Raw genomic sequence first — 25,619 nt, 5'->3', positions numbered from 1 at the left:
CAGAAGCATGTGTGTATGAGTCCATGTTTGGAGGGTCATGTATCATCGTGCCGTACGTGTGGTAAATCAAGCTTCGAGGTATTGCGAAGTATACATTTGAATTCCTTCTTATCCCGTGGTACAGGTCTGTGGATGGGCTGTCAAACTTTACCGAGCTCATTTCGGCTTTCAGTTGTAACAAAATGGGGATGCACATTTTAGTTGATGATACATGAATGGGGGAAGTATGTGGTTGCTGATATCTGTGCCTGTATTCCCTATCGACTATGTGTGTCATTACCTGAGGGTTGTAGAGATGAAGATGAAGAACACTTATGGAAAATGCAATGATATTCTATGTCAGGTAAATGTACATCTGTCGTCGAAGTTTTGTTCGGTATCTGTTGAGAGTCGTCTTCTTTGCGCTGTATTGCTCCTTGGGCATGAGCAAATAGCTTTGTCAGTGCCATCAGATTTACAAAAAAAATGTTGGGCTAGCGTGAGTTTAAAAATACTAGGGAAACTGGGGATCCATGGCAAAGTTCATCAAATGTCCATTTCTCAAGTGGTCAAAACTTCATCTTTGGTGCTTGTCTGTTGTCTGTATAGCGTCTCGTCAACTTCCTCGTCCAAGGGGGTCTTTGTATCTTGGAGAAAAGCAGAAAAACAGGTGAAAGAAACGGACCGTATAATCGCATTTTTCATCACATCCTGGTTTCTATCATTGGGTCATAAATCAAATCCAGGTTAATTACAGTTTCCTCACTCCTCAAGCTCATCACTTTTGTACTTTGTTTGCACCTCATTAAAGCCTGCCCGCATCTAAATATCAATCCAATAGCTATAACAACACCTAAGATACATAGGAGGAACTTTCCAACATCCATTATGACTCCTTGAGCCCAGTCTCCTAAACCGGAGAACCAATTTCGCGGGTTCAACCATGACACCCAACCAGTCAGCTCATTACCTACAGCAGCAAGGGTGAGATTGTGTTTTCGACGAAATTCCCACTTCAATTGGAGAATATCGTCCATCTTTTGGTCTATGACCTCTACCGGATCCTCGGTGCTATTGGTGATATACGTGCAACACTTTATGCCGTACTGTGTTGCCAATGTAACACAATATCCGCCTGTTACTGCTGTAAGATAATTAAGAACCATCCTATGCTGAACTAGTTCTGTTTTATAAGCTTGAAGTTCTCTTCCAGTGTATCTGAATGTGTCATCATACATTTCAGTGATATTATCTAACAAATTGGCGAGTGCGGAAATGTATCTATAATTCATCACTCCTCGAGCGGTGCGAGTGAAATCTAACGCTACCAGAACCTGAATCCCGGTGGATTCATGGATAAGATCAGAGGCCGGGTGCTCTAACCTTTCTGACAGTTGTCTTTTAACTCGGTGCTCGTAATGAGTGTGAGTATAAGGAGCTTGGGCACCACGGTGTATGTCCTTCATTTTGTCATGTGTAACAGTCATCACTTCAGGCAATACTTTTCCAATATAACACAATCCTTCAGAGTTTGGGGCAAGCCACTTGTACGCCTTTCTCCCGCATATGAAATATGCATCATCGGGGAGAACATATGGGACAGAGAAGGACATTACCATATTACACACCTTCCAGGTGAATTCTCCGGACCCTAATTCTTCCATCTGCTTAATGCACGTATCGGTTTGTACGATATGTGCACAGTATCCTGGTGATACTTCTCCAACTCTAGTAATCCTATTTCCTAAGGTATATCGATACCGGAAAGATTTTCCTCTACTGGCTATGTGGCGTACAAGCTCTGTATCTGTAGGCATTCTATCTGCTCTGTGTGAAAAGGTCATGGTAAGGTTGCTCCATGACACTTCCCAATTTCCCGGCTTACGGGGATTGGAGATATTAAAACATAAGAGGGACCTATCCACATGGTATTGGTGGAGCTTCAAACTAGGAGGGCTGGAGATGTTAAACCTCCGGTCCACCGGTCTCCCACCACTTAGCTCAAGTACCTCCCCTAACGTTAAAGGAAATGGCACTAGCCCTGATTTGCTATGACCCTGAGGTACTTGAGAGCATACCCAACAATCTGTTTGGTTTAATACGTTACCCACTAAGGAGTGATAGTCACTCAATGGATGCCGGTCCATATGGATATTAAAACTGGATTGGCATTTCTTTATGCACCCATCCTCAATCAAATTGTCACAGAGCCTACAGATACAGTTTTCTTCAGCTAACAATCCATCACAATTTCTTCTATCGGATCGTTTTCTGATACTCTCCTTTGCTTGTTGGCTTGGTTGATCTTGGAAAACTGCGCCTCCATTATCATAATCGGAACCCATTCCAGAACCTCTCTCGGCCTCTATGGTACTCTCGCCGGAACAGACTGCTCTGGTCAACATCATGGTTAACATCAAAATCCGGATCACAGTCTCTTGGGGCAAGTCCATCTTTGAGGAGGAAATAGAGAAGAATGAGAAGGGGGAAAAATAAATTTTTAAGGGAGAGGGGGATGGGAAGTGGAGAAAACAATAAAAGGGAGAAGGGGGTCAACAACTGCTTTCGGTCTTCAAGGCTCAGGTGCCGCCTCAGTCCTCCTGGAACAGACACTCCAGTGATACAACCTCTACCGTCTGTTCCTTATCACGGGACTTCTCTGGATCAGCAACCTTTTTGCAGTGGGATGAATGGACCCAAGTCTCTCTCTCAGCAACCTTCAATGCTGTGGTGCTAGTCAATAAGACCTGGTATGGTCCTTCCCATCTATCAATAAGACAACCTGAGCGTAGAAAATTTCGTATCATTACATAATCCCCAGGTTCAATGTCATGACAATTACTATCTGGTAAATCAGGAATCACCAACTTCAGATTATTATTTTGATTCCTCAACTGTTTACTCATGTTAATCAAGTACTTTACAGTTACTTCATTGTTACATTTCAAATCATCCTGAGGGTTAATCATGACATGCGGTTGTCGACCAAACAAGATTTCAAAAGGGGACAGATTAAGAGGGGACCTGGGAGTGGTTCTGATACTGTACAATACAATGGGTAAAGCTTCTGGCCATGTCAATCCTGTCTCTGCCATCACTTTACTCAATTTATTTTTAATAGTGCTGTTCACTCTTTCGACCTTCGCACTCGCCTGTGGACGGTACGGAGTGTGCAGCTTGCTATCAATACCCATTAATTTACACATTCCTTGAAAGACATCACCGGTAAAATGGGTACCCCTATCACTTTCAATGATTCTAGGGATACCATATCTACATACAAATTCCTGCACAATTTTCTTAGCTGTAAACATAGCGGTATTTGTAGCTGCTGGAAATGCTTCGACCCAATTCGAGAAAACATCTATACAAACAAGTACATATTTCAAATTTCGACATGGGGGTAATTGAATGAAGTCAATTTGTATTACCTGGAAAGGGCCGCCGGCAGGTGGGATATGGGATGGTTCTGTAGGTATTGCTTTTCCAATATTCTTTCTCAGACAGGTAAGGCATGACATTGCTCTTTTACCCGCATGAGAGGAGAATCCTGGGGCGCACCAGTATGCTCTTACCAATTTGCACATCCCCTCCCTGCCTAGATGAGTCAGCCCGTGAGCTGCTTCAGCCAGACATGGAAGGTATGTCCTGGGGGCCACTGGTTTACCATGTCCATCCGTCCAGAGCCCTGAGGACTCCTGGCCATATCCCTTTGCCTTCCAGACTGCCTTTTCCTGTGTGGAACACAAATTCTGCATCTCACACAACTTCTGTGTGTTGATGGTATTAAATACCATCAGTTGTGTGGTGTCTGTCTGTATGGGGGTAGCAGCTGCTAACTTAGCAGCTTCGTCTGCTCGGCTGTTACCAAGTGATACCGGGTCTTGGCTATATGTATGTGCTTTACATTTGATAACAGCCACTCTGTCGGGTTCCTGTATCGCTGTTAGAAGCCTTTTTATGTGAGTTGCATGCGCTACCGGTGTACCAGCGGCCGTCATGAAGTTTCTGAGACGCCATAGGGCTCCGAAATCATGGACTACCCCGAATGCGTATCTAGAATCGGTGTAGATATTGGCTGACTTACCCTTAGCCAATTCACATGCTCTGGTTAGGGCGACCAGTTCAGCAACCTGGGCTGAGTGAGGTGGGCCTAGCGGTTCCGCTTCTATGGTGTCTTGGTCATCTACGACTGCGTATCCAGTACACAAGTCTCCCGAGTCTGACTGTCTGTGACAACTACCGTCCGTGTAGAACGTGAGTTCTGCATCTTCCAGTGGGTTGTCACTGATGTCAGGCCTTGCGGTAAAATTTTGGGTCAAATATTCCATACAATCATGTGTATCTTCCTTTGTATTGAATCCTCCTTCCCCAGCACTCTCACCTTCCACCCTTTGTGCCTGACCAGGCACACCTGGGAGATATGTTGCAGGATTTAATGCACTGCATCTCCTTATGGTGATGTTTACGGGGGCCATTAGTGCCAATTCCCATCTTGTAAACCTCGCTGATGAGACGTGTCTGGTTTGGGCAGAATTCAATAAGGCTGATACTGCATGTGGCGTATGGATTGTGAGGTTGTGGCCTAGCACGACGTCTTCGCTTTTTGTCACTAGCAATGCTATCGCAGCAACGCTTCGCAAGCATGTGGGGAGGGATCGCGCTACCGTGTCTAGCTGAGCGCTGTAGTATGCAACTGGCCTGCTGGCATCACCGTGTTTTTGGGTTAGTACACCTGCTGCGCAACCAGCACTTTCTGTTCCGTATAGTTCAAAGGGTTTCCCATAGTCTGGCATACCTAGTGCTGGCGCCTGCGTTAGGCACTGTTTGAGTCTCTCAAATGCTGTTTCGGATTCGTCTGTATGCGAGATCCTATCAGGTTTGTTTGAGGAGACCATTTCCTGCAAAGGTAACGCCAATATGGAAAACCATGGGATCCAATTACAGCAATACCCACACATTCCTAAAAACGTCCTGATCTGTTGCTGGGTTTGTGGCAGTGTCATGTCTCTAATTGCTTGGATTCTATCAGCGGTCAGGTGTCTCAGTCCTTGTGTTAGACAGTGTCCCAAATATTTTACCTTAGTTTGGCATAATTGCAACTTGTCTTTGGACACCTTGTGTCCGGTGTCTGAAAGATGAAACAGGAGCTGTTTCGTATCCTTCAGAGATGCTTCCAGTGAATCTGAACACAGTAATAAATCGTCCACATACTGTATCAATACTGATCCACTGTCTGGTTGGAAAGACTGTAAACAATCATGCAAAGCCTGAGAAAATATACTTGGACTATCTATGAAACCTTGGGGCAACCGAGTCCACGTGTATTGGACTCCTCTGTATGTGAATGCAAACAAATATTGGCTGTCAGGGTGCAGAGGTACCGAAAAGAAAGCGGAGCAGAGGTCAATAACAGTGAAAAATTTGGCAGTGGGAGGGATTTGCATTAGGATGACAGCTGGATTTGGCACTACGGGGAACTGACTCTCAACTATTTTGTTAATCCCCCTTAGATCCTGCACTAGCCTGTAACCCCTCCCCCCACTCTTCTTAACAGGGAAGATGGGACTATTGGCAGTGCTGGACGTTCTTACTAGAATGCCCTGTTGTAGCAAGCGCTCTATTACTGGGTAAACTCCTAACTCCACCTCTGGCTTCAGAGGATATTGTGGGATTTTTGGAGCTATCCTACCATCTTTTACTTGTACCACTACTGGAGCTACGTTTGCCATTAATCCAGTGTCCTGTCCGTCTTTTGTCCAAAGTGACTCTGGTATCTGAGATGTCATCTCTTCTATTTGGGATGGATTCCTATTTGTCATAATGGTATGTGACGTTAATTTTGATGGGGAGTCTAACATGTCTCGCACTTCCTGAGCGTGTTTCTCAGGTATGTCCAAGAATACACCTTCAGGAGTACAATAAATGACGCACCCCATTTTACACAGTAAGTCTCTTCCCAGGAGATTGGTTGGTGCCGATGCAGCCAGCAAAAAGGAATGCTTGGTATGCAAAGGCCCTATTGTAATCTCGGCTGGTTTGCTAACAGGGTAGTGCTGGACTACTCCTGTTACTCCCATGGCTGGAATTGTCCTACCAGTGGTTCTCATGCCCACTGTCGAATTTATCACTGACTTGGCCGCCCCTGTGTCTACAAGAAAGTTTAAAGTTTTACCAGCTACATTGATTGCGACCTCGGGTTCACTTTCAAGGTTGGCAATTAATTTTACTGGCTGCAGATTACAGGTATGGCCACACCCCTATTGGGTATGGTGACCTCCCTGAATCCCGCTGGCAGCAACTACTTGTGAGGGAGATAGTTGGGAACTACCAGAGGCATGCCAGTCTCTGTTTGGGGGATATCTTTTTGTTTCCCCTGTATGTGGCTCATAACTCCGTTTCTGCGGACCTTGCTCCCAATGTCGTGTGTCGTGTCGTTGTCTAGGGGTTTGGTATGAGTTTCGTGGATTCTTTACTCTACAATCTCGTGCCATGTGTCCCTGTTTGTGACAAGAATAACAAGTAACCATACTTGACTTACCCACAGGATTTGGTGATACAAACAAAGGCTGCCTTGTGGTCAGAGCCTGTATACTTACTGACATTAATTTGTCACCTTGTTGTTCCCTGTGTCTAGTGATGTTTCTGTCGTGATCAATAGCAGCCTCTCTCAAAGTAGCCACAGACAGACCTCGCCAACAAGGTTGCGTGGTCTGTACCCTAGTCTTCAATGACTCTTTTAAACCATCCATCAGTACCGATACTGCTACTTCCCGATGGTTTGTGTCTGTTTTAATGTCCTCTATACCTGTGTATTTTGCCATTTCTAATAATGCTCTGTGAAAATACTCTGCAGCTGTCTCTGACTCCTTCTGTTTAATGGAGAATATCTTATTCCATTTAGCTACTGCTGGGAAATACTCTTTTAGCTGCAAGTTTATTCTTTTCACATTATCTTGGTTGTACACATCTGTAAGAGGTACATCATGATCTAGTCCGCAATCAGCTAAAAATTGAGTTGCGTCGACATTTGAGGGTAAACACGCTCTCAGCAATATCTGCCAGTCTTTGTTGTTGGGCTCTACAGTGTTACCTAAGTCTCTGATGTATTTTTGACTGGCAACTAAGTCTTTTCTAGGGTCAGGAAATTCAGACACTATGGTCCTTAATTCCATTCGGGAAAATGGAGTGTACATGGCGATGTTCCTAATGGGAGTGGCTCCTGATGCGTCTGTTTTCCCATTTGGTACTGCTATTACTCTAACAGGTGTGATTCTAACAACCTCATTCTGTGTAGATTCTACAGGCTGTGGTGAAATAGTTTCAGCATAATGCATGGTGCCGTACTTACCAGTTGATACGACCTCACCTATCCCTCCGCTAGGGACCTTTACTAATCTCGTGGGTGGAGCTGTGCCTACTGTGGTCTCTGCTATGGTGGCTGCTAGAGAGAGCGCTGAAATCGTTGCCGATTCGTCCTCTTGATCACACTCCTGAGGAAAGTTCAAAACAGGGTACAACTTGCACGGGTTAATACTTGCATGGGTTAATGAGTTAACATTATCATTAACATTTACACAGTTACTAAGTGATTTTGTGTTACACCTTAGTGCGTCTTTCTCCGTAATCAACTTCTCTCCTGATATATATGGTGGCGGCGGGGCCGTGGCAATTAATTTTCTGTTAGTGCCAGATCCCGCCGCCTGAGCCAAACCTCTCTGTATCTCACCTTCCTGTTGCCACAACTGTAAATAATCATAATGCTGAATTCGTCTCTTTGTTGATTTTATGAGACATATCCTCCTCCTTAAATTTTGTAACACTTCTGAGCTGAAGCTCCCTATTCTTGGGAATTTCTCCCCGTCATGCACAGTCATTCTCTCCCATTCATCACATAAAGTTTCTGTGTGACTTCCATATTTCTCACACATGATATACCTGGCCGACCCAATTGGCCGGACCACTGAATCAACCCGAACCGAGGTTGATCGCCCCCTACCTGAACAAGTGGCCCCCATAGTTCGAAAGTGTTGCTTTATTTAGCCAACCCTTTACGAAAAACCAAATGCCAACAATAGGCTGACGGTGGCGGTTTACCGAGTACCCCACTCACTCGCCCACGCCGACCTATACGACCTGATCACACCGATATGGTGCTGGCGTACTCGACCTAGGGCCCCTGCGACCTGAACCTCTATTTACTGGAACCTGTGAGGGTTATCCGAAGAACACTTACTCTTTCCAGTAACTATTGGTTGCTGGATAGTTCCTGAGTGAGCAGCGAACTTCCCTTAAAATAAAAAAAATTACACAAATCACGTTAGAGTGTACAGATAGCGTTTGTGACCCCTTTACTCTAATGGTATTAGGTCAGATTACTAACTACTGCACACACTTACGTGCGGTCCAGTCGTTCAGTACACAAACAACTAAGCTTATGTACGGAAAGACCAATGGAATCGAAACTTACGACTGCGAATTCCTTCAGCCAGAGCTTATATGGCCTATATGGGTGTTGCACCAACCCTTTTCGGTGTTGTGCCTGTGAACTGTATAGCGGACTTCCTTGTCGGCTGTACCTGGACCTCCTGGTCTGTTATGACCTCCTGGTCCTGTTACAGTATGACCTCCTGGTCTTGTTACAGTATGACCTCCTGGTCTGCTATACTCTAATGCTCAAAAATGTATTTAACCAGAGATGCCTCCCTAGCCACCGTGCACGTCACTTACACGCATGTACCTCACGAGTACTCGACTTTTCTTGTGGTTCAACCTTTAAAAATTGTAAAAACACTCACTCATCACATGTACACTTTTGTTTCTATTTCTATTTCTGCGCAGAAAATTTTCTTCAGCCCAGCTGTGTTACCAATTAGGAGCAGGATCTGTTAATTTAAATTTTTGGATTTCCAAAAATAGACTTGCGTTATTTACCGCCTGTTGCGCTATTTACCGCTGTGCGTTACTTATCACGTTGCGTTAAAAATCAACTTATCGTGACTTGAGCTACGTGGGCGTAACCGGACGCTACGTTGCGTAATGAACGCTGCGTGCGTCGGCCTTTGGATTGCGTACGCTAGTCTTTGTTAGAGACACGTGTACGCAAAACAAAGATCCACCGTAACACAATATACTTTTATCAATGCAAACGATCCCTGATCATCTACCGCGTACTCCACTGGCTTTGCCTTATCTCCCAGGCAAACCTGTGTGTTTGTCTACACTTTTAACTATTACCTCTATTCTTAAACTATGAAATAACAGCAAGTCTCTTTTAGCACTTTTCTATCAACTATAAAAACTGGCAGACAGGATGGTGATATACGACAAATGAAATACACAGATGGAAAAGAAGTGCAGATATATATATGTATGCGTGCGTATATACGCAAGACAGAAGAAAAATAGGTTTTAAAAAAAACACAAGCGTTTTGTTCTTACCTCCGGTTCCCGGATTCCTTCAGCACTCGTTATCTAAGCGAAGCAGACGCTTATCCCGTCAGCACTACGAGACAACCTCCCGCCCTTTGCTGAGGGATAATGTCTGCTGATCTACCTAGTGCAGATATGTGAAGGACAGGACGAGCCGCCAATTGATAAAGCTAAATATTTATCGTATATACAACCCTTTATGAGGTCTAAGAACACTGTACGCTGTTTACTTAAGAAGTACCGTAAGGGTACGCAAGTTGCGTAACGATCGCTCAGCCGTAGGCGAGACGCTCAAGCGTCACGTTCGCTCACGGCCCAGAGATCACAGACAAGCACTCTGTTGGCTATGACTAACGTAATGATTCGCTATGGCGTAGCGGACGTTCGGGACCACGAGGAGATCACCAGCGGCGCAGACGCTCACAACGCTATACCTTTATGTCTAAACCTATTATTAATGAAATACACAGAATACCTTAATGTGAATACAGGGTGTAAGTGCAACCTTGTGTAACCTGACTAACTACAAAGCTGCTTGAGCGTCACCGACGCTCAAGTGAACACTTAAAACTATGAGAAAATACACAGATACTGGTTTAGGGTCCAAAGCCTATTATCTGTATTATAACTATTATACTTGCAAAAAGAATCACAGTACAAATGATACACTACAATATAACAGAGACTTCCTAACCAAATAACTATACAAGAAATACAATACAATACTATGCTGATCTAATACAATACAATACAATACTAGTCAATGGGAGATACGAGAGAAGGAGAAGAGAGAGAGAGAGAGAGAGAGATATATATATATGAGAGAAATGGCTCACAGAAAGACAATGATTACGGAGAGAAACTTACGCACAAGGGTAAACGATCGCATGCGCCTAGACATCCAGCACCCGATTTTCAGCAATGAGAACCGTTGAAGAGTGAGAGCTGGATGTGGTCGGCCTGCCTATTTATGCCCCACACACAATGCAATCCTACAGTCCCTACAATCCCATTGTCCATTGGACGTCGGAATTCGGCCCTGCATCATAACAAAAGGTCATAGGTTGATTCATACAGGTGGGCTGTGACGATTTCAAACAGCTCAGGTGGGTGGGGAACTAGGTTTCCCGCCGCATACCTGAGTATGAGTAAATAGTAGAAATGGACATAAACTTCTTATGTCCATAACTATTCGCACGAGCGATTAATACGCTCCAAACCAACACCGGAATATTGCTATTTAAATACTCTTCCGATGGGTACCAAACACTACTGCATGACTCCTGTTAGACCCTTCCTACGATACAAAGAGGGATTCCTCAGCTCAGGGACATTCTATATTAACCAAACTTTCAGAATCTATCAAAGGGACCATGATCTACAAACTACATTAATTGTGAAAATATGTAACGAATGAGTCGCACGCTACGACTACATAAACTCTACCGTAAATACGCATACCGTGCGCCCGCGGGTGCACGCTATTGCGGGTATGCGCCTTCACGGGAGAGCGTACGCATGCGCAGCGCGGACCAGTGTGCGGTGCAAATATGGCAGTGTGTATGGGGATATTTTTCTGACTTTGACAGTACATGCAGGGGATTCTTAATATTTGCGGGGGGATATCTCACAAATATTATTTGATAAATAGTCCCCTAAGGAAGATCTGATCTCCATTTCCAATACCTAGCAACTCTGGGCTCACCTACAGCCAGGGCAGTAGAGAGCCAGGCTGGGCCCAGGTACTTTTTTGGAGTTGGTGGGTGGGGGCATGGCCTAATCACAGGAGGCATGGCCATGCTCCATAAGAGAAAAATACAGAAAAAATGTATTCTTAAGCGTATCACTGGCCACACTGCAGCCCAGCACACAGCAGCGTGTGCTGGGATAGGGAGAAGATCTGCAAGTGCTGCTGCCAGGTAAGGGGTAGGGGGAAAACGACTTGGGCCCTCACTGTACCCATCGTCAGGGCCGAAACTAGGGGGGGGCTAGGGGGGCAGGCGACCTGGGCGCCAGATTGGAGGGGGCGCCGAGACCCCCTAACACCCGCCGCGGCACTTACTTTTAAAAACCCCCTTCTCCCGAGTGCCCAGCTCGGGGGGCGGGGTTTCGCGGAATGACGCGATTGCGTCGTGACGTCACGGCGCAAACGCGTCATTCCACGAAACCCCGCCGGAGGAGGGAGAAGGGGGAGCCCGGAGCCGCGCAGATGAGGAGTGAGAGGCGGCTGAAGAGCGGCGAGAACCGCTTCAAATGTAAGTCAGCCCCTCTCCCTTCCTCTCTCTCTCTCTCCCTCCACCACCTGCCGCAATGTGTAAAATGGGGACCTGTGCCTGCCGCTATGTGTAAAATGGGGACCTGTGCCTGCCGCTATGTGTAAAATGGGGACCTGTGCCTGCCGCTATGTGTAAAATGGGGACACTTGCCAGCGTACTGTGTAAAATGGGGACCTGTGCCTGCCGCTATGTGTAAAATGGGGACACTTGCCAGCGTACTGTGTAAAATGGGGACCTGTGCCTGCCGCAATGTGTAAAATGGGGACACTTGCCAGCGTACTGTGTAAAATGGGGACCTGTGCCTGCCGCTATGTGTAAAATGGGGACACTTGCCAGCGTACTGTGTAAAATGGGGACCTGTGCCTGCCGCAATGTGTAAAATGGGGACACTTGCCAGCGTACTGTGTAAAATGGGGACCTGTGCCTGCCGCTATGTGTAAAATGGGGACACTTGCCAGCGTACTGTGTAAAATGGGGACCTGTGCCTGCCGCAATGTGTAAAATGGGGACCTGTGCCTGCCGCAATGTGTAAAATGGGGACACTTGCCAGCGTACTGTGTAAAATGGGGACCTGTGCCTGCCGCTATGTGTAAAATGGGGACACTTGCCAGCGTACTGTGTAAAATGGGGACCTGTGCCTGCCGCAATGTGTAAAATGGGGACACTTTTTCCTGCCGCAATGTGTAAAATGGGGACACTTTTTCCTGCCGCAATGTGTAAAATGGGGACACCTGTCTGCCGCAATGTGTAAAATGGGGAATGGGGACACTTGCCTGTCGTACTGTGTAAAATGGGGACACTTTTTCCTGGATATGAAATTTATGTTAGAAAAGGCAGTTTCTCAGGTAAAAAAGTTCTGAAAGAGAGATATATATATATATATATATATATATATATATATATAATATTTTTATTCATTTATTTTGTATTTTTTTTATTTTATCTTATTATTTTTATTTATTTATTGTAAAATATTTTTTTTTTTTTTGTGGGGGGGGGGGGGGGGGGGGGGGGTGTCAAATGACTACCTTGCCCCGGGTGACAAAAATCCAAGTTTCGGCCCTGCCATCGTTCAGACCTGGGCCCGGATAATTAGTACCCTCTCCCCCCTCTCTCAGCACCCCTGTCTACAGCCCAATAATGGTGGCCCTGTTTCTCTCATTTATATTTATAGATGCAGGGACACCATTTTTGCTGAGAGCAACAATCCTCTTATGCTGTTCTTAGCAAACATTATTACAGCTCATTTACTTTACTGCTTGTTGCCTATAGTGGCCATAATGTTCATAAAACATTGCTGTTATTGAGATAGGTGATTGCGAGGAGTTTGCAGGCAGCCTAGCTCTTCAGATAAGCTAGGCAGCACAAGTCTGGTTGATGTGGCTGTACCCCCATCAAGGAGGCTCCACGCCCCTTCTAGGAGCTAGCCACATCTCTGTCCCAATCCAAAAATATTGGAATGTTTTGCAGTGGGATAACCTATTAGAGTAACTTTTCATACTATTAAAATATATTTAAAAAAAAGTCAAACATTTTATTCAAATGGAACTGCAAGATATAGGAAAGTAATAATACTATGCTAAGCACTAAAATTATATTTTGGTCTTATTTTGATGGTTGATCACTATAGGATAAGGGAAGCTAGTGTTGGAAAATACAATAAACTGCAGCTTGGGGGGGGGGGGGGTTGTGTCAGTGAGGTGCGGTGGGGCGAGGCAGGGGAGGCAGAACCTTTCCTGTCATACTAACGTTTGCAACACAGTTTTGACTATATACAGTATATGAAAAATACAAAGAATATGTTATAAATATCTTCTTTGCATTAATCGAATCATTTTTATAGTCAAAACTCTGGAGTAAAACGTCTATGGCAGGTGAGGAAGTGCCTCACCTGCCGACCTTTGCCGAACGTCTCTGACCAAAACTCACCAAATTTCCAGGAGCTTATACCTCTGCACCTTTGCATAATACCCACATGCACCCTTTGGCTTATATATTGTGTCTAAATCTGGCTCTGGTGCTAACTAGTGCCGCCTCAGCCATTTACCTCATTGCATGTCCCTGGTAGATATGTGATCCTCCGATATGGGGGAGAAGTGGTATACCGTTTCTTCCCCATGTAAGATAGGCTGCCAGTTCCAGGCTGCCGGTTCCAGGCTGCATGTGAGATCTCGTGAGAATAGCGAGATCTTGTACGTGCTCCCTGATGCTGGCTGGGGGGACAGATACAGCGTATCAACACTAGGCTGATGCGCTGTGCGCTAGTGCAGGGATCATCGGAGGGGGGAAGTTTTCACTTCCCCACTCCGGCAGGTACCTTCCTGCTTCGCTGCGGTCACAATCTTATATACAATAACATGTAAGTATGACTTCACTTTTAGGGGAAGAAGATGTATCAAAATTTCTAAAGAGAAAATTGGTGAAGCTGCTCATAGGAAGCAATCACAGGAAGCAATCACACTCACAGCTAGAATAAGATTGGTTATTATGGGCCATGTATCCACTTTCCCTCTTTAGAAGGTTTTATATATTTCCCTGATAGTTGGATAATGTATTTAGCATACTAGGGCAGAGATGTACTAAGTCTTGAAAAGTGATAAAGTGGAGAATGATAAAGGGCGGTATCCTATTAGCCGCGGAAAAACATCTGGTGCGAAAAATGCCATGTTTTTCCCAATGTTTCACCATTTGTTTGTTTTTACAGGCTTTCCAATTAAATCGCCTGTAAAAAAAAATGCCTTTTCGCCCGAAAACACAAAGGTTCAGTGAAACATGTGCTTTCGTGAGAAACAGCCGCGTTTTCGGATGAAAAAGGGGCTGTTTCCGAGGATATGGTTTCGGCAGTCTGACGCGGGTGAAACAAAATCTGTGATAAGCCGTGGCTTATCGGGGCTAATAGGATTGTCCCTGGCGAGACCTTTAGCTGCGGTAGTTTACCGCGGCTAATAGGATACCGCCCCAAGTACCAGCCAATCTGCTCCTAACTGCCATGTTATAGGCTGTACTAAGCAGTGATAATAGTGGAGAAGTAAGCTAGTGGAGAAGTTGCCTATGGCAACCAATCAGCATTGACGTAACATTTATAATTTGCATGCTATAAACATAAACAGAGCAGCTGATTGGTTGCCATGGGCAACTTCTCCACTGGCTCACTTCTCCACTTTTATCACTGCTTAGTACATGTCCCTCTAAGTACCTCTGGCGCTAATGCTGGGCACACACACTACAATTATCTGGCCATTCCGCCAGATAACAGTGGATATGTGGCGACCCATCCGGTAAAATCAATCAGTCGGACATGCTGGATCGTCCAGCATGCCCCTCCGACTCGATACAGGTATTTTGAAAGTGTCATTTGACTGCATCAGGCAGTGTATGCCCGGCCACGGCCGACCGACGGACATTTGCCCAGTTCCTTTCAATGGGAAAGAACGGGGAAATGGCTACTTCCCAGAAGCGGAGCGTCGATATCACAGCCAATACACTGTAGGGATGGCCACTGATGAGTAACCTTGATGGTGTAAAACTATCTGCAAAGGAACCATCAATGGTTTCACGCACTGATGGCCACCCCTGCTTTACAATACAGTAGGCTTTGACCAATAAGAGCTGGGGAGTGGAGTTAAGTTCAGTGTCCCGGAACTTTGTAAAAAATTATATTTGTTGCTTCTGCATCATCAATGGTGGGAAACCATCTAGTTCGCCACCATTGATGGCAAAACTATTCGAGATTGGTCATAGACCATTAATGATTTTGAAACATAGATGGTCAGTGGCAATCCCTAATGCACTGTGAGAGATCTTGCAGAGTGTGCCTGTGATTTCTGCAAAGTCCGATAAAATGCCTGTTGGTCTGACAGGAATTTTATCTGCCTGTGTATGCCCAGCATTAGGACTTGCAGGCAATATGGATTGCTGAAATTTAGAGTATCAGGGCCATCTATGAAGGAGTCCCTCTCTTACGGTGGGATGCATCAATCATCGCATGTTCAATGCGATGCATCCCGACACTCACTGCATGCATATCATCGTTTACTAATGCCGCATGCATGAATAAAATCATGGAGGACAGCTCTTGCGGTAATAGCTGTCCTTTGCGATGATAGGACTTCCGGATTCAGGACTCCGAGTCCTATCGGCGCATGCACCGCAGGGGGTGTTACCACATCCAAGCACAAAAATCTATCACATTCTGGGGCCTGGTGCATACGAGGTAAGCGGCCAAACCCTTGGAAAAAATGTATTTTCGGAGGTTTGCCTATGGTTTTAGGTTTGCTGTATCTTGCTCTTAATGATCGTAACAACAGTCCCCAAAGCTGTCTGAGATAGTGGTTCATTTGCCAAACTCTGGAAAACACAAACCTTTAAATTATGAATTATCGCAGATGGCATTGGTCAATGTGGCCTACAGGATATATTAACACATTTTCGAAAGGGAAGTAATTGCCTTTAATTATGCATGCAATTCATCTAATTAATTTCAGGGGTCGATTAATTTAGCTGAGAGCCTGCCCTGTAGTGTGTGCATAGGAATGGCACATTGCGCTGCTCATTCCTAATTGAATTGAGTCTATAGTGTTTATTCACCATCTATGGGGCATACACACGTAGCGATGTGTGCTTAAATTCTAAGCAATCTGACTAGATTGTTTAGAAATGAAGCACACATCTCTCCGTGTGTATAGCCAATAGCGAGCTGTCGCTGACTGTAGATTGGCCTGCATGCAGGCACAATCAAGTTAGATCGCTCACTAGTGAGCACCCCCTCGCTCAGCAGCACACATCGCGATATGTGCTGAGCGGGACAGAGTTGTGTGCTGAGCGTTCTATGCGTGTGTACACCCCTTAAGCGGCAATATTTTTGGAATAGGAGTATGTCATTATCAAATGCAATAATTAATCAGAAAAAAACAAAAACAAAACTATAACGAAGTTCAGTAAATATGTCACAATAGGAATTTGCAATTTTCCAAGATGGCCAATGTCAAGGCTGAGCATGATAAACCTTAGGTGCACCACCTAAGGGCAAGCAAAGTGTCCCTGGCAATTATTGTAAACTGTTAGCCAGTGTGTTATTGTACATGTTTTCCAGGGCTGTGGCAGCACACAGGGTATCCCAGGACAGGAAAACGTGGTGCATGGATGTTGGGACAGACCTGATTTGCTGGTGTTTGTACAAAGAAATAACAGCTATGTGATGAACAGTCAGTCAGGGAACTACAACCACAAGTGCAGTGTCCTCCCCACACAAGTGAGACACCATGTGCATTGTGCATATTTGTAGTAATGACACACAAGTGTCGCCTCACGCGCTCCCCGTATATAACGTTACGAAACAGGGAGCGGGATTGGCGCGCTCCCGCCACGTGACCACGCATTGTGTAACGAGTTCCCCACGTTATACAAGATGCTCCTATGTGCTATCTTATCGCCGATCTGTACTGTGTGCGCATTATAATAACTCGGCCGAGATAACACCACGACATGTGTCAATAGGGGGGCAGAGATAATAAAGCCGGTTATAGTATGATGGAAGAGTGCAATGCTCGAAGTGAGAGATCCTGCATAGGCGCGCTCCCAGTCCGGGAGGGGTCACCATGGGGATGAGAAGAGGGGAGGGGGTGCGAGAGGCACGGCCAATCACTGGGCGCGGACCGGGGTGTTTGTTGCTGGTTCAGTCAGGAAAGTTATACAACGAGGTTCGGAAAGAGAACGTGGAGGAGTCAGTGACCGCGCTGTGTGTAGAGAGGGAGCCCCCTGCGCCGGCGTGAGGGAGCGGCTGCTGTGCACATCCACACCCTGCCCTTCCCGTGTACCGGGCGCTGCTCTCTGACATCCCCGGGGCTTCTCCTCCAGCGCCCTCCTCCTGCTTCCCATGGAGCTGCTGGACCCCGGGGTTCTAATCACCGGAGTCTCCTTCGCCTGCTTCCGTCTCCTGAACGGGGAGCTGCAGAGACTGATCCCCGCACCGAGCTCCGCACTCCGTAACCCCTGGAAATGGAGGAACATCTGGACGTCGTTTATCCACAGCCTGCTCACCGGGAGCTGGGCATTGCTGGGGTGAGAGATGGGCACTGGGTGTGCCAGCTGCAGGGAGCATTTCTTCAACTAGTTGATATCTGGGAGCTTGATGTTATTAATGCTTTTGTGGGTGGCATGGAGCAGGGGCAGACCCTGCTGTAGTGGCATCATGCACAAGGCTTCCTTAGAATCAATGAGCACTGGGCACATGTGGCACCTGGTCCTCAGTGGGTGTTGTGTAAAGGCCACCTATTCCTCAGTGGGTATTGGGCATACTGTACATTCCTCTGGATATTTGGCATAGGACTCCCACACCTCGATGGATGTTGTTCACAGTGCTCCCCTGCAAAAGTGGGTGTTGGGTACAGGTTTATCCTGGTCTCAATGGGTGCTGGGCATATTGCTCCCCTGGTCTAAATAAGTGCTTGGCACGGGGTTTCCCTGCCTCTGTGGGTGCTGGAAACAGGGTTTTTCTGATTTAGCTGGTGAGCACAGGGATACCTATCTCATGAAGCAATGGGCACAAAGCTCATGCACCTCAGTAGGGATGGGCATAGGGCTCCTCATACTCAAAAAGTGTTGGGTATATGGCTAGTGTGTCACAATGGGCATTAAATATAATACTGGCTTGGCTCAGTGGTATTGGGCATGCAGATGCATTGGCCCGTTGAGCACTGGACTGTCCTGGCAAAGGAACCTTTGGAACCTACTTGCATTGGCACAGGAAGCCATGGAGCAGTGAGCTTTGGGAATGCCGATTGACGTCATTTTGTTGTGTACTTGAAAATATCTCCTCTTTTTGTTTAGATTTTACTTGCATCCGGAGATGGCAGAAGATCTGATTTCCACACATTCCAGCTTTTCCCATTGCCTCATTGCTGTCTCGATAGGTCAGATATTTTGTATTGCTTTGTTTTTGCATTTATTACCATGCATTAAAGACAACCAGTTTCTTACATTTACACTAATGCCTGTTACACACTAGATGACATGCAAATGATACGGTGTCACTCACAATTTCCCTTAATGTCCTTGGAAAGGGAAGCAATGAAGAAACTGCCGCATGGGATCCCGACAATCACAATGCCGACGCCGGGATCCCATACAGCGGTACAAATCCTGCGCCACAGGCTTTTCTCCCTCTATGAGTGTCCACGACATGCATAGAGGGAGAATATAACCTGTGGCAAGTGCAGTGAGCCACCGTGCCCGCAAGGGGCTTACTAAGCAGCGCTTGCCCCGCTGCTGGCATCCTGGTGGCCGGGATGCCGCTGTTGGTATGCTGATGATCGGCATCCCCGCCATCAGTATAACATACTGATTTCCCTGGAACATATGGACAAACAGTATTGGGGCTAATGCAGACTGGATTTCGGCAGCGATCGCAGTCTGAATTTTTTTGTGGAGTGCGCATGCGCACCCCCGGGAGCCTAGTGAGATGCTAAAAGCATCTCTGGGCTGCGATCGCCTCTGCCTGATCGACAGGCAGAGGCGGTCACGGGGCGTGAGGGGGTGTGCCAACGGTGTTAGAATGCCGATGGCAGGGTGCTGTCCAGACAGCGCAGGCCTGTCTGGACCGTTGAGTAGTCGGGCCCCAGCGGCTGCGTGACGTCACTCGCAACCGATGGGACGCGGCGGGTAGCGGCCTGCCAGCGGGCAGGAGCTGCGCTGGCAGGAAGCCACTCGCCAGGTGCAAAAGCATCGTCACCGTGCAATGCTTTTGTACCTGTGCAAGGAGGGGAGGGGGGGGGGGGGGGGGGGGGGGTGAGGCCTGACATGCGGGGTGGACTATCCCTGTGCTACGCGCCTCCCCGCATGTCTGAGTAAATGATCGCAGATGTGCTAAATTTAGCACATCTACGATCATATCTGAATTACCCCCTTTGTGCGTACACACTGAGCGATTTTACAAACAGCCAAGCGATATACTGTACTTGAGTGGTTTGAGACTAGCAAATTGTTGGGTTTCAGCTTAATTTAACATGTCGTTGGTAGGGTACGTACTGCACGATTTGCTCCTAATCGTTAGCGACATTTTCGAAATTGAGTTGCATGTACAGACAGAGGACATCGCTAGCAATATAGTGCATACACCCTGAACAAATTTTAAGAATTTGTCATTATCAGGTAAAATTAACTTAAAATGTTGTCTAGTGTGTAGCCGGCTTAAGGTTTATGTTTTCTGAAAGTCTAAATAAAAGTTTTACTGCTACTCTGAGCGGGTATGGGTCGTTGGATAGACACAACGTAGGTCGACAGTCATTAGGTCGACATGCATTAGGTCGACAGGGACAATAGGTCAACATGGTCATTAGGTCGACATGTACTAGGTCAAAAGGTCAACATTAGATTTTTGACTGTTTTTGGTGTAGTTTTCTCCGTAAAGTGACGGAGAACCCAAATTAGTGCACCGTGTCCCCTCGCATGCAAGGTCAGATTACCGTTCCAATTGTAGTCCACGTGGATCGTTAAGTATGAAAAAAAATGTGAAAAACTAATATCAACCAAGTACATGTCGACCTAACGACCGTAACCCCTCTGAGCATAGGGAGAACTTTTATGAAAGAAAACGTAGATGCACTAGAATACAGTCACAAGGCAGGTCACTTTAAGGACAACTTTAAAAATGTGTCACGTGATTTGTGACACTGTCCTGTGTTTTGCTATACAAACATATATACAGATTTTTATTCACTTTCAACCCTCCTCCCATGTCTAGCCCTGTCCCATTATATAGGCTCTCTGTTCTTCCTCGTGACATCTTCTCCCTACCCTTTGTCATGGGAAAAACTGTTTCTGTTTGTAGAACAAAACAACAACTGTTCTGATTTGTAAATAAACTGTATTATGTAATCAGAAATTAGTGGTACCCAAAGTCAGTCTCCAAGGATCAGAAGCGGTGCTCTGATTTGAATACAAGTGTTTAATAGATGTCTTGGTCTGTCAGGGAATGGAACATGAAGATTGCACTTTGGCATGATGATTGCATTCACTGTTGCCTAGCAGCATCAGAGTTGCTAGTTGGAGGAAGTCTGGTTGAGTTCTAAGGCCTGAATTCAATTAGCCACAGGTTTTTCCTGTTCAATTAGTAATTGACACTTTAAGGGGGTCTAGTTAACAACAAATACGATATTGGCTTGAATATTATTGACCAATATCTTCGCAATCATTTGCGTTGTTACCTGACTTTTCCCCAGCTATGTAACAAAAAACTACTTTGGAACAGCATTTGTAGTAATGCGCTGTCCCTGCAAAGTCCCCGGCAATCTTATTTTCTCTGACGTCCTAGTGGATGCTGGGACTCCGTCAGGACCATGGGGATTAGCGGCTCCGCAGGAGACAGGGCACAAAAATAAAAGCTTTAGGACTAGGTGGTGTGCACTGGCTCCTCCCCCTATGACCCTCCTCCAAGCCCCAGTTAGGTTTTTGTGCCCGTCCGAGCAGGGTGCAATCTAGGTGGCTCTCCTAAAGAGCTGCTTAGAAAAAGTTATTAGGTTTTTTATTTTCAGTGAGTCCTGCTGGCAACAGGCTCACTGCAACGAGGGACTTAGGGGAGAAGAAGTGAACTCACCTGCGTGCAGGATGGATTGGCTTCTTAGGCTACTGGACACCATTAGCTCCAGAGGGATCGAACACAGGCCCAGCCATGGAGTCCGGTCCCGGAGCCGCGCCGCCGACCCCCTTGCAGATGCCGAAAAGTGAAGAGGTCCAGAAACCGGCGGCAGAAGACTTTTCAGTCTTCATGAGGTAGCGCACAGCACTGCAGCTGTGCGCCATTGTTGTCAGCACACTTCACACCAGCGGTCACTGAGGGTGCAGGGCGCTGGGGGGGGCGCCCTGGGCAGCAATGATAATACCTTGTTCTGGCTAAAAATACATCACATATAGCCCCTGGGGCTATATGGATGTATTTAACCCCTGCCAGGTCTCACAAACACCGGGAGAAGAGCCCGCCGAAATAGGGGGCGGGGCCTATCTCCTCAGCACACAGCGCCATTTTCCTGCACAGCTCCGCTGCGAGGAAGGCTCCCAGGACTCTCCCCTGCACTGCACTACAGAAACAGGGTAAAAAAACAGAGAGGGGGGGCACTTTTTTGGCGATATTGATATATTAAGCTGCTATAAAGGAAACAACACTTCTGTAGGGTTGTTCCTATATATTTATAGCGCTTGGGTGTGTGCTGGCAAACTCTCCCTCTGTCTCCCCAAAGGGCTAGTGGGGTCCTGTCTTCGATAAGAGCATTCCCTGTGTGTCTGCTGTGTGTCGGTACGTGTGTGTCGACATGTATGAGGACGATGTTGGTGTGGAGGCGGAGCAATTGCCGGTAATGGTGATGTCACCCCCTAGGGAGTCGACACCGGAATGGTTGGCTTTGTTTATGGAATTACGTGATAATGTCAGCACGTTACAAAAATCAGTTGACGACATGAGACGGCCGGCAAACCAGTTAGTACCTGTCCAGGCGTCTCAGACACCGTCAGGGGCTGTAAAACGCCCTTTACCTCAGTCGGTCGACACAGACCCAGACACGGACACCGAATCTAGTGTCGACGGTGAAGAAACAAACGTATTTTCCAGTAGGGCCACACGTTATATGATCACGGCAATGAAGGAGGCTTTGCATATCTCTGATACTGCAAGTACCGCAAAAAGGGGTATTATGTGGGGTCTGAAAAAACTACCTGTAGTTTTTCCTGAATCAGAGGAATTGAATGAAGTGTGTGATGAAGCGTGGGTTAACCCCGATAGAAAACTGCTAATTTCAAAGAAGTTATTGGCATTATATCCTTTCCCGCCAGAGGTTAGGGCGCGCTGGGAAACACCCCCTAGGGTGGATAAGGCACTCACACGCTTATCAAAACAAGTGGCGTTACCGTCTCCTGAAACGGCCGCCCTCAAGGATCCAGCTGATAGGAGGCTGGAAACTACCCTGAAAAGTATATACACTCATACTGGTGTTATACTGCGACCAGCCATCGCCTCAGCATGGATGTGCAGTGCTGGGGTGGTTTGGTCGGATTCCCTGACTGAAAATATTGATACCCTGGATAGGGACAGTATTTTATTGACTATAGAGCAATTAAAGGATGCTTTTCTTTATATGCGAGATGCTCAGAGGGATATTTGCACTCTGGCATCGAGAGTAAGTGCGATGTCCATATCTGCCAGAAGAAGTTTATGGACGCGACAGTGGTCAGGTGATGCGGATTCCAAACGGCATATGGAAGTATTGCCGTATAAAGGGGAGGAATTATTTGGGGTCGGTCTATCGGATTTGGTGGCCACGGCAACAGCCGGGAAATCCACCTTTTTACCTCAGGTCCCCTCCCAACAGAAAAAGACACCGTCTTTTCAGCCGCAGTCCTTTCGTTCCTATAAGAACAAGCGGGCAAAAGGACAGTCATATCTGCCCCGAGGCAAAGGAAAGGGTAAGAGAGTGCACCAAGCAGCTCCCTCCCAGGAGCAGAAGCCCTCCCCGGCTTCTGCAAAGCCCTCAGCATGACGTTGGGGCTTTACAAGCGGACTCAGGGGCGGTGGGGGGTCGACTCAAGAATTTCAGCGCACAGTGGGCTCACTCACAGGTGGACCCCTGGATCCTGCAGGTAGTATCTCAGGGTTACAGGTTGGAATTCGAGAAGTCTCCCCCTCGCCGGTTCCTAAAGTCTGCTCTGCCAACGTCTCCCTCAGACAGGGCGACGGTATTGGAAGCCATTCACAAGCTGTATTCTCAGCAGGTGATAGTCAAGGTACCCCTCCTACAACAGGGAAAGGGGTATTATTCCACACTATTTGTGGTACCGAAGCCGGACGGCTCGGTAAGACCTATTCTAAATCTGAAATCTTTGAACCTGTACATACAAAAATTCAAGTTCAAGATGGAGTCACTCAGAGCAGTGATAGCGAATCTGGAAGAAGGGGACTTTATGGTGTCCCTGGACATCAAGGATGCTTACCTGCATGTCCCAATTTGCCCTTCACATCAAGGGTACCTCAGGTTCGTGGTGCAAAACTGTCATTATCAGTTTCAGACGCTGCCGTTTGGATTGTCCACGGCACCTCGGGTCTTTACCAAGGTAATGGCCGAAATGATGTTTCTTCTGCGAAGAAAAGGCGTATTAATTATCCCTTACTTGGACGATCTCCTGATAAGGGCAAGGTCCAGAGAACAGCTGGAGGACGTAGTAGCACTAACCCTAGTAGTGCTACAACAGCACGGGTGGATTCTGAATTTTCCAAAATCTCAATTGACCCAGACGACACGTCTGCTGTTCCTGGGAATGATTCTGGACACGGTTCAGAAAAAGGTGTTTCTTCCGGAGGAGAAAGCCAGGGAGTTATCCGAACTTGTCAGGAACCTCCTAAAACCAGGAAAAGTGTCTGTGCATCAATGCACAAGAGTCCTGGGAAAAATGGTGGCTTCTTACGAAGCGATTCCATTCGGCAGATTCCACGCACGAACTTTTCAGTGGGATCTGCTGGACAAATGGTCCGGATCGCATCTGCAGATGCATCAGCGGATAACTTTGTCTCCACGGACAAGGGTGTCTCTTCTGTGGTGGTTGCAGAGTGCTCATCTGTTAGAGGGCCGCAGATTCGGCATACAGGACTGGGTCCTGGTGACCACGGATGCCAGTCTGAGAGGCTGGGGAGCGGTCACACAGGGAAGAAACTTCCAGGGAGTGTGGTCAAGCCTGGAGATGTCTCTTCACATAAATATACTGGAGCTAAGAGCGATTTACAATGCTCTAAGCCTGGCAAAACCCCTGCTTCAGGGTCAGCCGGTGTTGATCCAGTCGGACAACATCACGGCAGTCGCCCACGTAAACAGACAGGGCGGCACAAGAAGCAGGAGGGCAATGGCAGAAGCTGCAAGGATTCTTCGCTGGGCGGAAGATCATGTGATAGCACTGTCAGCAGTGTTCATTCCGGGAGTGGACAACTGGGAAGCGGACTTCCTCAGCAGACACGATCTACACCCGGGAGAGTGGGGACTTCATCCAGAAGTCTTCCACATGATTGTGAACCGTTGGGAAAAACCAAAGGTGGATATGATGGCGTCCCGCCTCAACAAAAAACTGGACAGGTATTGCGCCAGGTCAAGAGACCCTCAGGCAATAGCTGTGGACGCTCTGGTAACACCGTGGGTGTTCCAGTCAGTGTATGTGTTTCCTCCTCTGCCTCTCATACCAAAAGTACTGAGAATTATACGGCAAAGGGGAGTAAGAACGATACTCGTGGCTCCGGATTGGCCAAGAAGAACTTGGTACCCGGAACTTAAGGAGATGCTCACGGAAGATCCGTGGCCTCTACCTCTAAGACGGGACCTGCTTCAGCAGGGACCGTGTCTATTCCAAGACTTACCGCGGCTGCGTTTGACGGCATGGCGGTTGAACGCCGAATTCTAAGGGAAAAAGGCATTCCGGAAGAGGTCATCCCTACCCTGGTAAAAGCCAGGAAGGAGGTGACTGCACAACATTATCACCGCATTTGGAGAAAATATGTTGCGTGGTGTGAGGCCAGGAAGGCCCCGACGGAGGAATTTCAACTGGGTCGATTCCTACATTTCCTGCAAACAGGATTGTCTATGGGCCTCAAATTAGGGTCCATTAAGGTTCAAATTTCGGCCCTGTCGATTTTCTTCCAGAAAGAATTGGCTTCAGTTCCTGAAGTCCAGACTTTTGTAAAAGGAGTACTACATATACAGCCCCCGGTTGTGCCCCCAGTGGCTCCGTGGGATCTTAATGTAGTTTTGGATTTTCTCAAATCCCATTGGTTTGAGCCACTCAAATCGGTGGATTTGAAATATCTTACATGGAAAGTAACCATGCTATTGGCCCTGGCTTCAGCCAGGAGAGTGTCAGAATTGGCGGCTTTATCGTATAAAAGCCCATATCTGATTTTCCATTCGG

General features: G+C 46.8%; 1 protein-coding gene across 2 annotated transcripts in view; it reads left to right on the top strand.

Moving 5' to 3' along the window:
* The first annotated feature begins 17,044 nt into the window (after positions 1–17,044).
* The window catches only part of LOC135050013 (TLC domain-containing protein 2-like), a 266,506-nt gene continuing 257,931 nt past the window's right edge, over positions 17,045–25,619 (top strand). For both annotated transcript variants that reach the window (XM_063956097.1, XM_063956096.1), the window contains exons 1-2: positions 17,045–17,747; positions 18,516–18,598. In XM_063956097.1, the coding sequence (XP_063812167.1) occupies positions 17,563–17,747; positions 18,516–18,598 (268 nt within the window). In that variant the 5' untranslated portion in view covers positions 17,045–17,562. The remainder of the gene's footprint in view (positions 17,748–18,515; positions 18,599–25,619) is intronic.

Source organism: Pseudophryne corroboree, chromosome 2 (genome assembly GCF_028390025.1).
Source record: "Pseudophryne corroboree isolate aPseCor3 chromosome 2, aPseCor3.hap2, whole genome shotgun sequence".
NCBI classification, from domain to species: domain Eukaryota; kingdom Metazoa; phylum Chordata; class Amphibia; order Anura; family Myobatrachidae; genus Pseudophryne; species Pseudophryne corroboree.
Note: the sequence above shows the minus strand (reverse complement) of the source record. Positions and strands in the feature narration are given on the sequence as shown.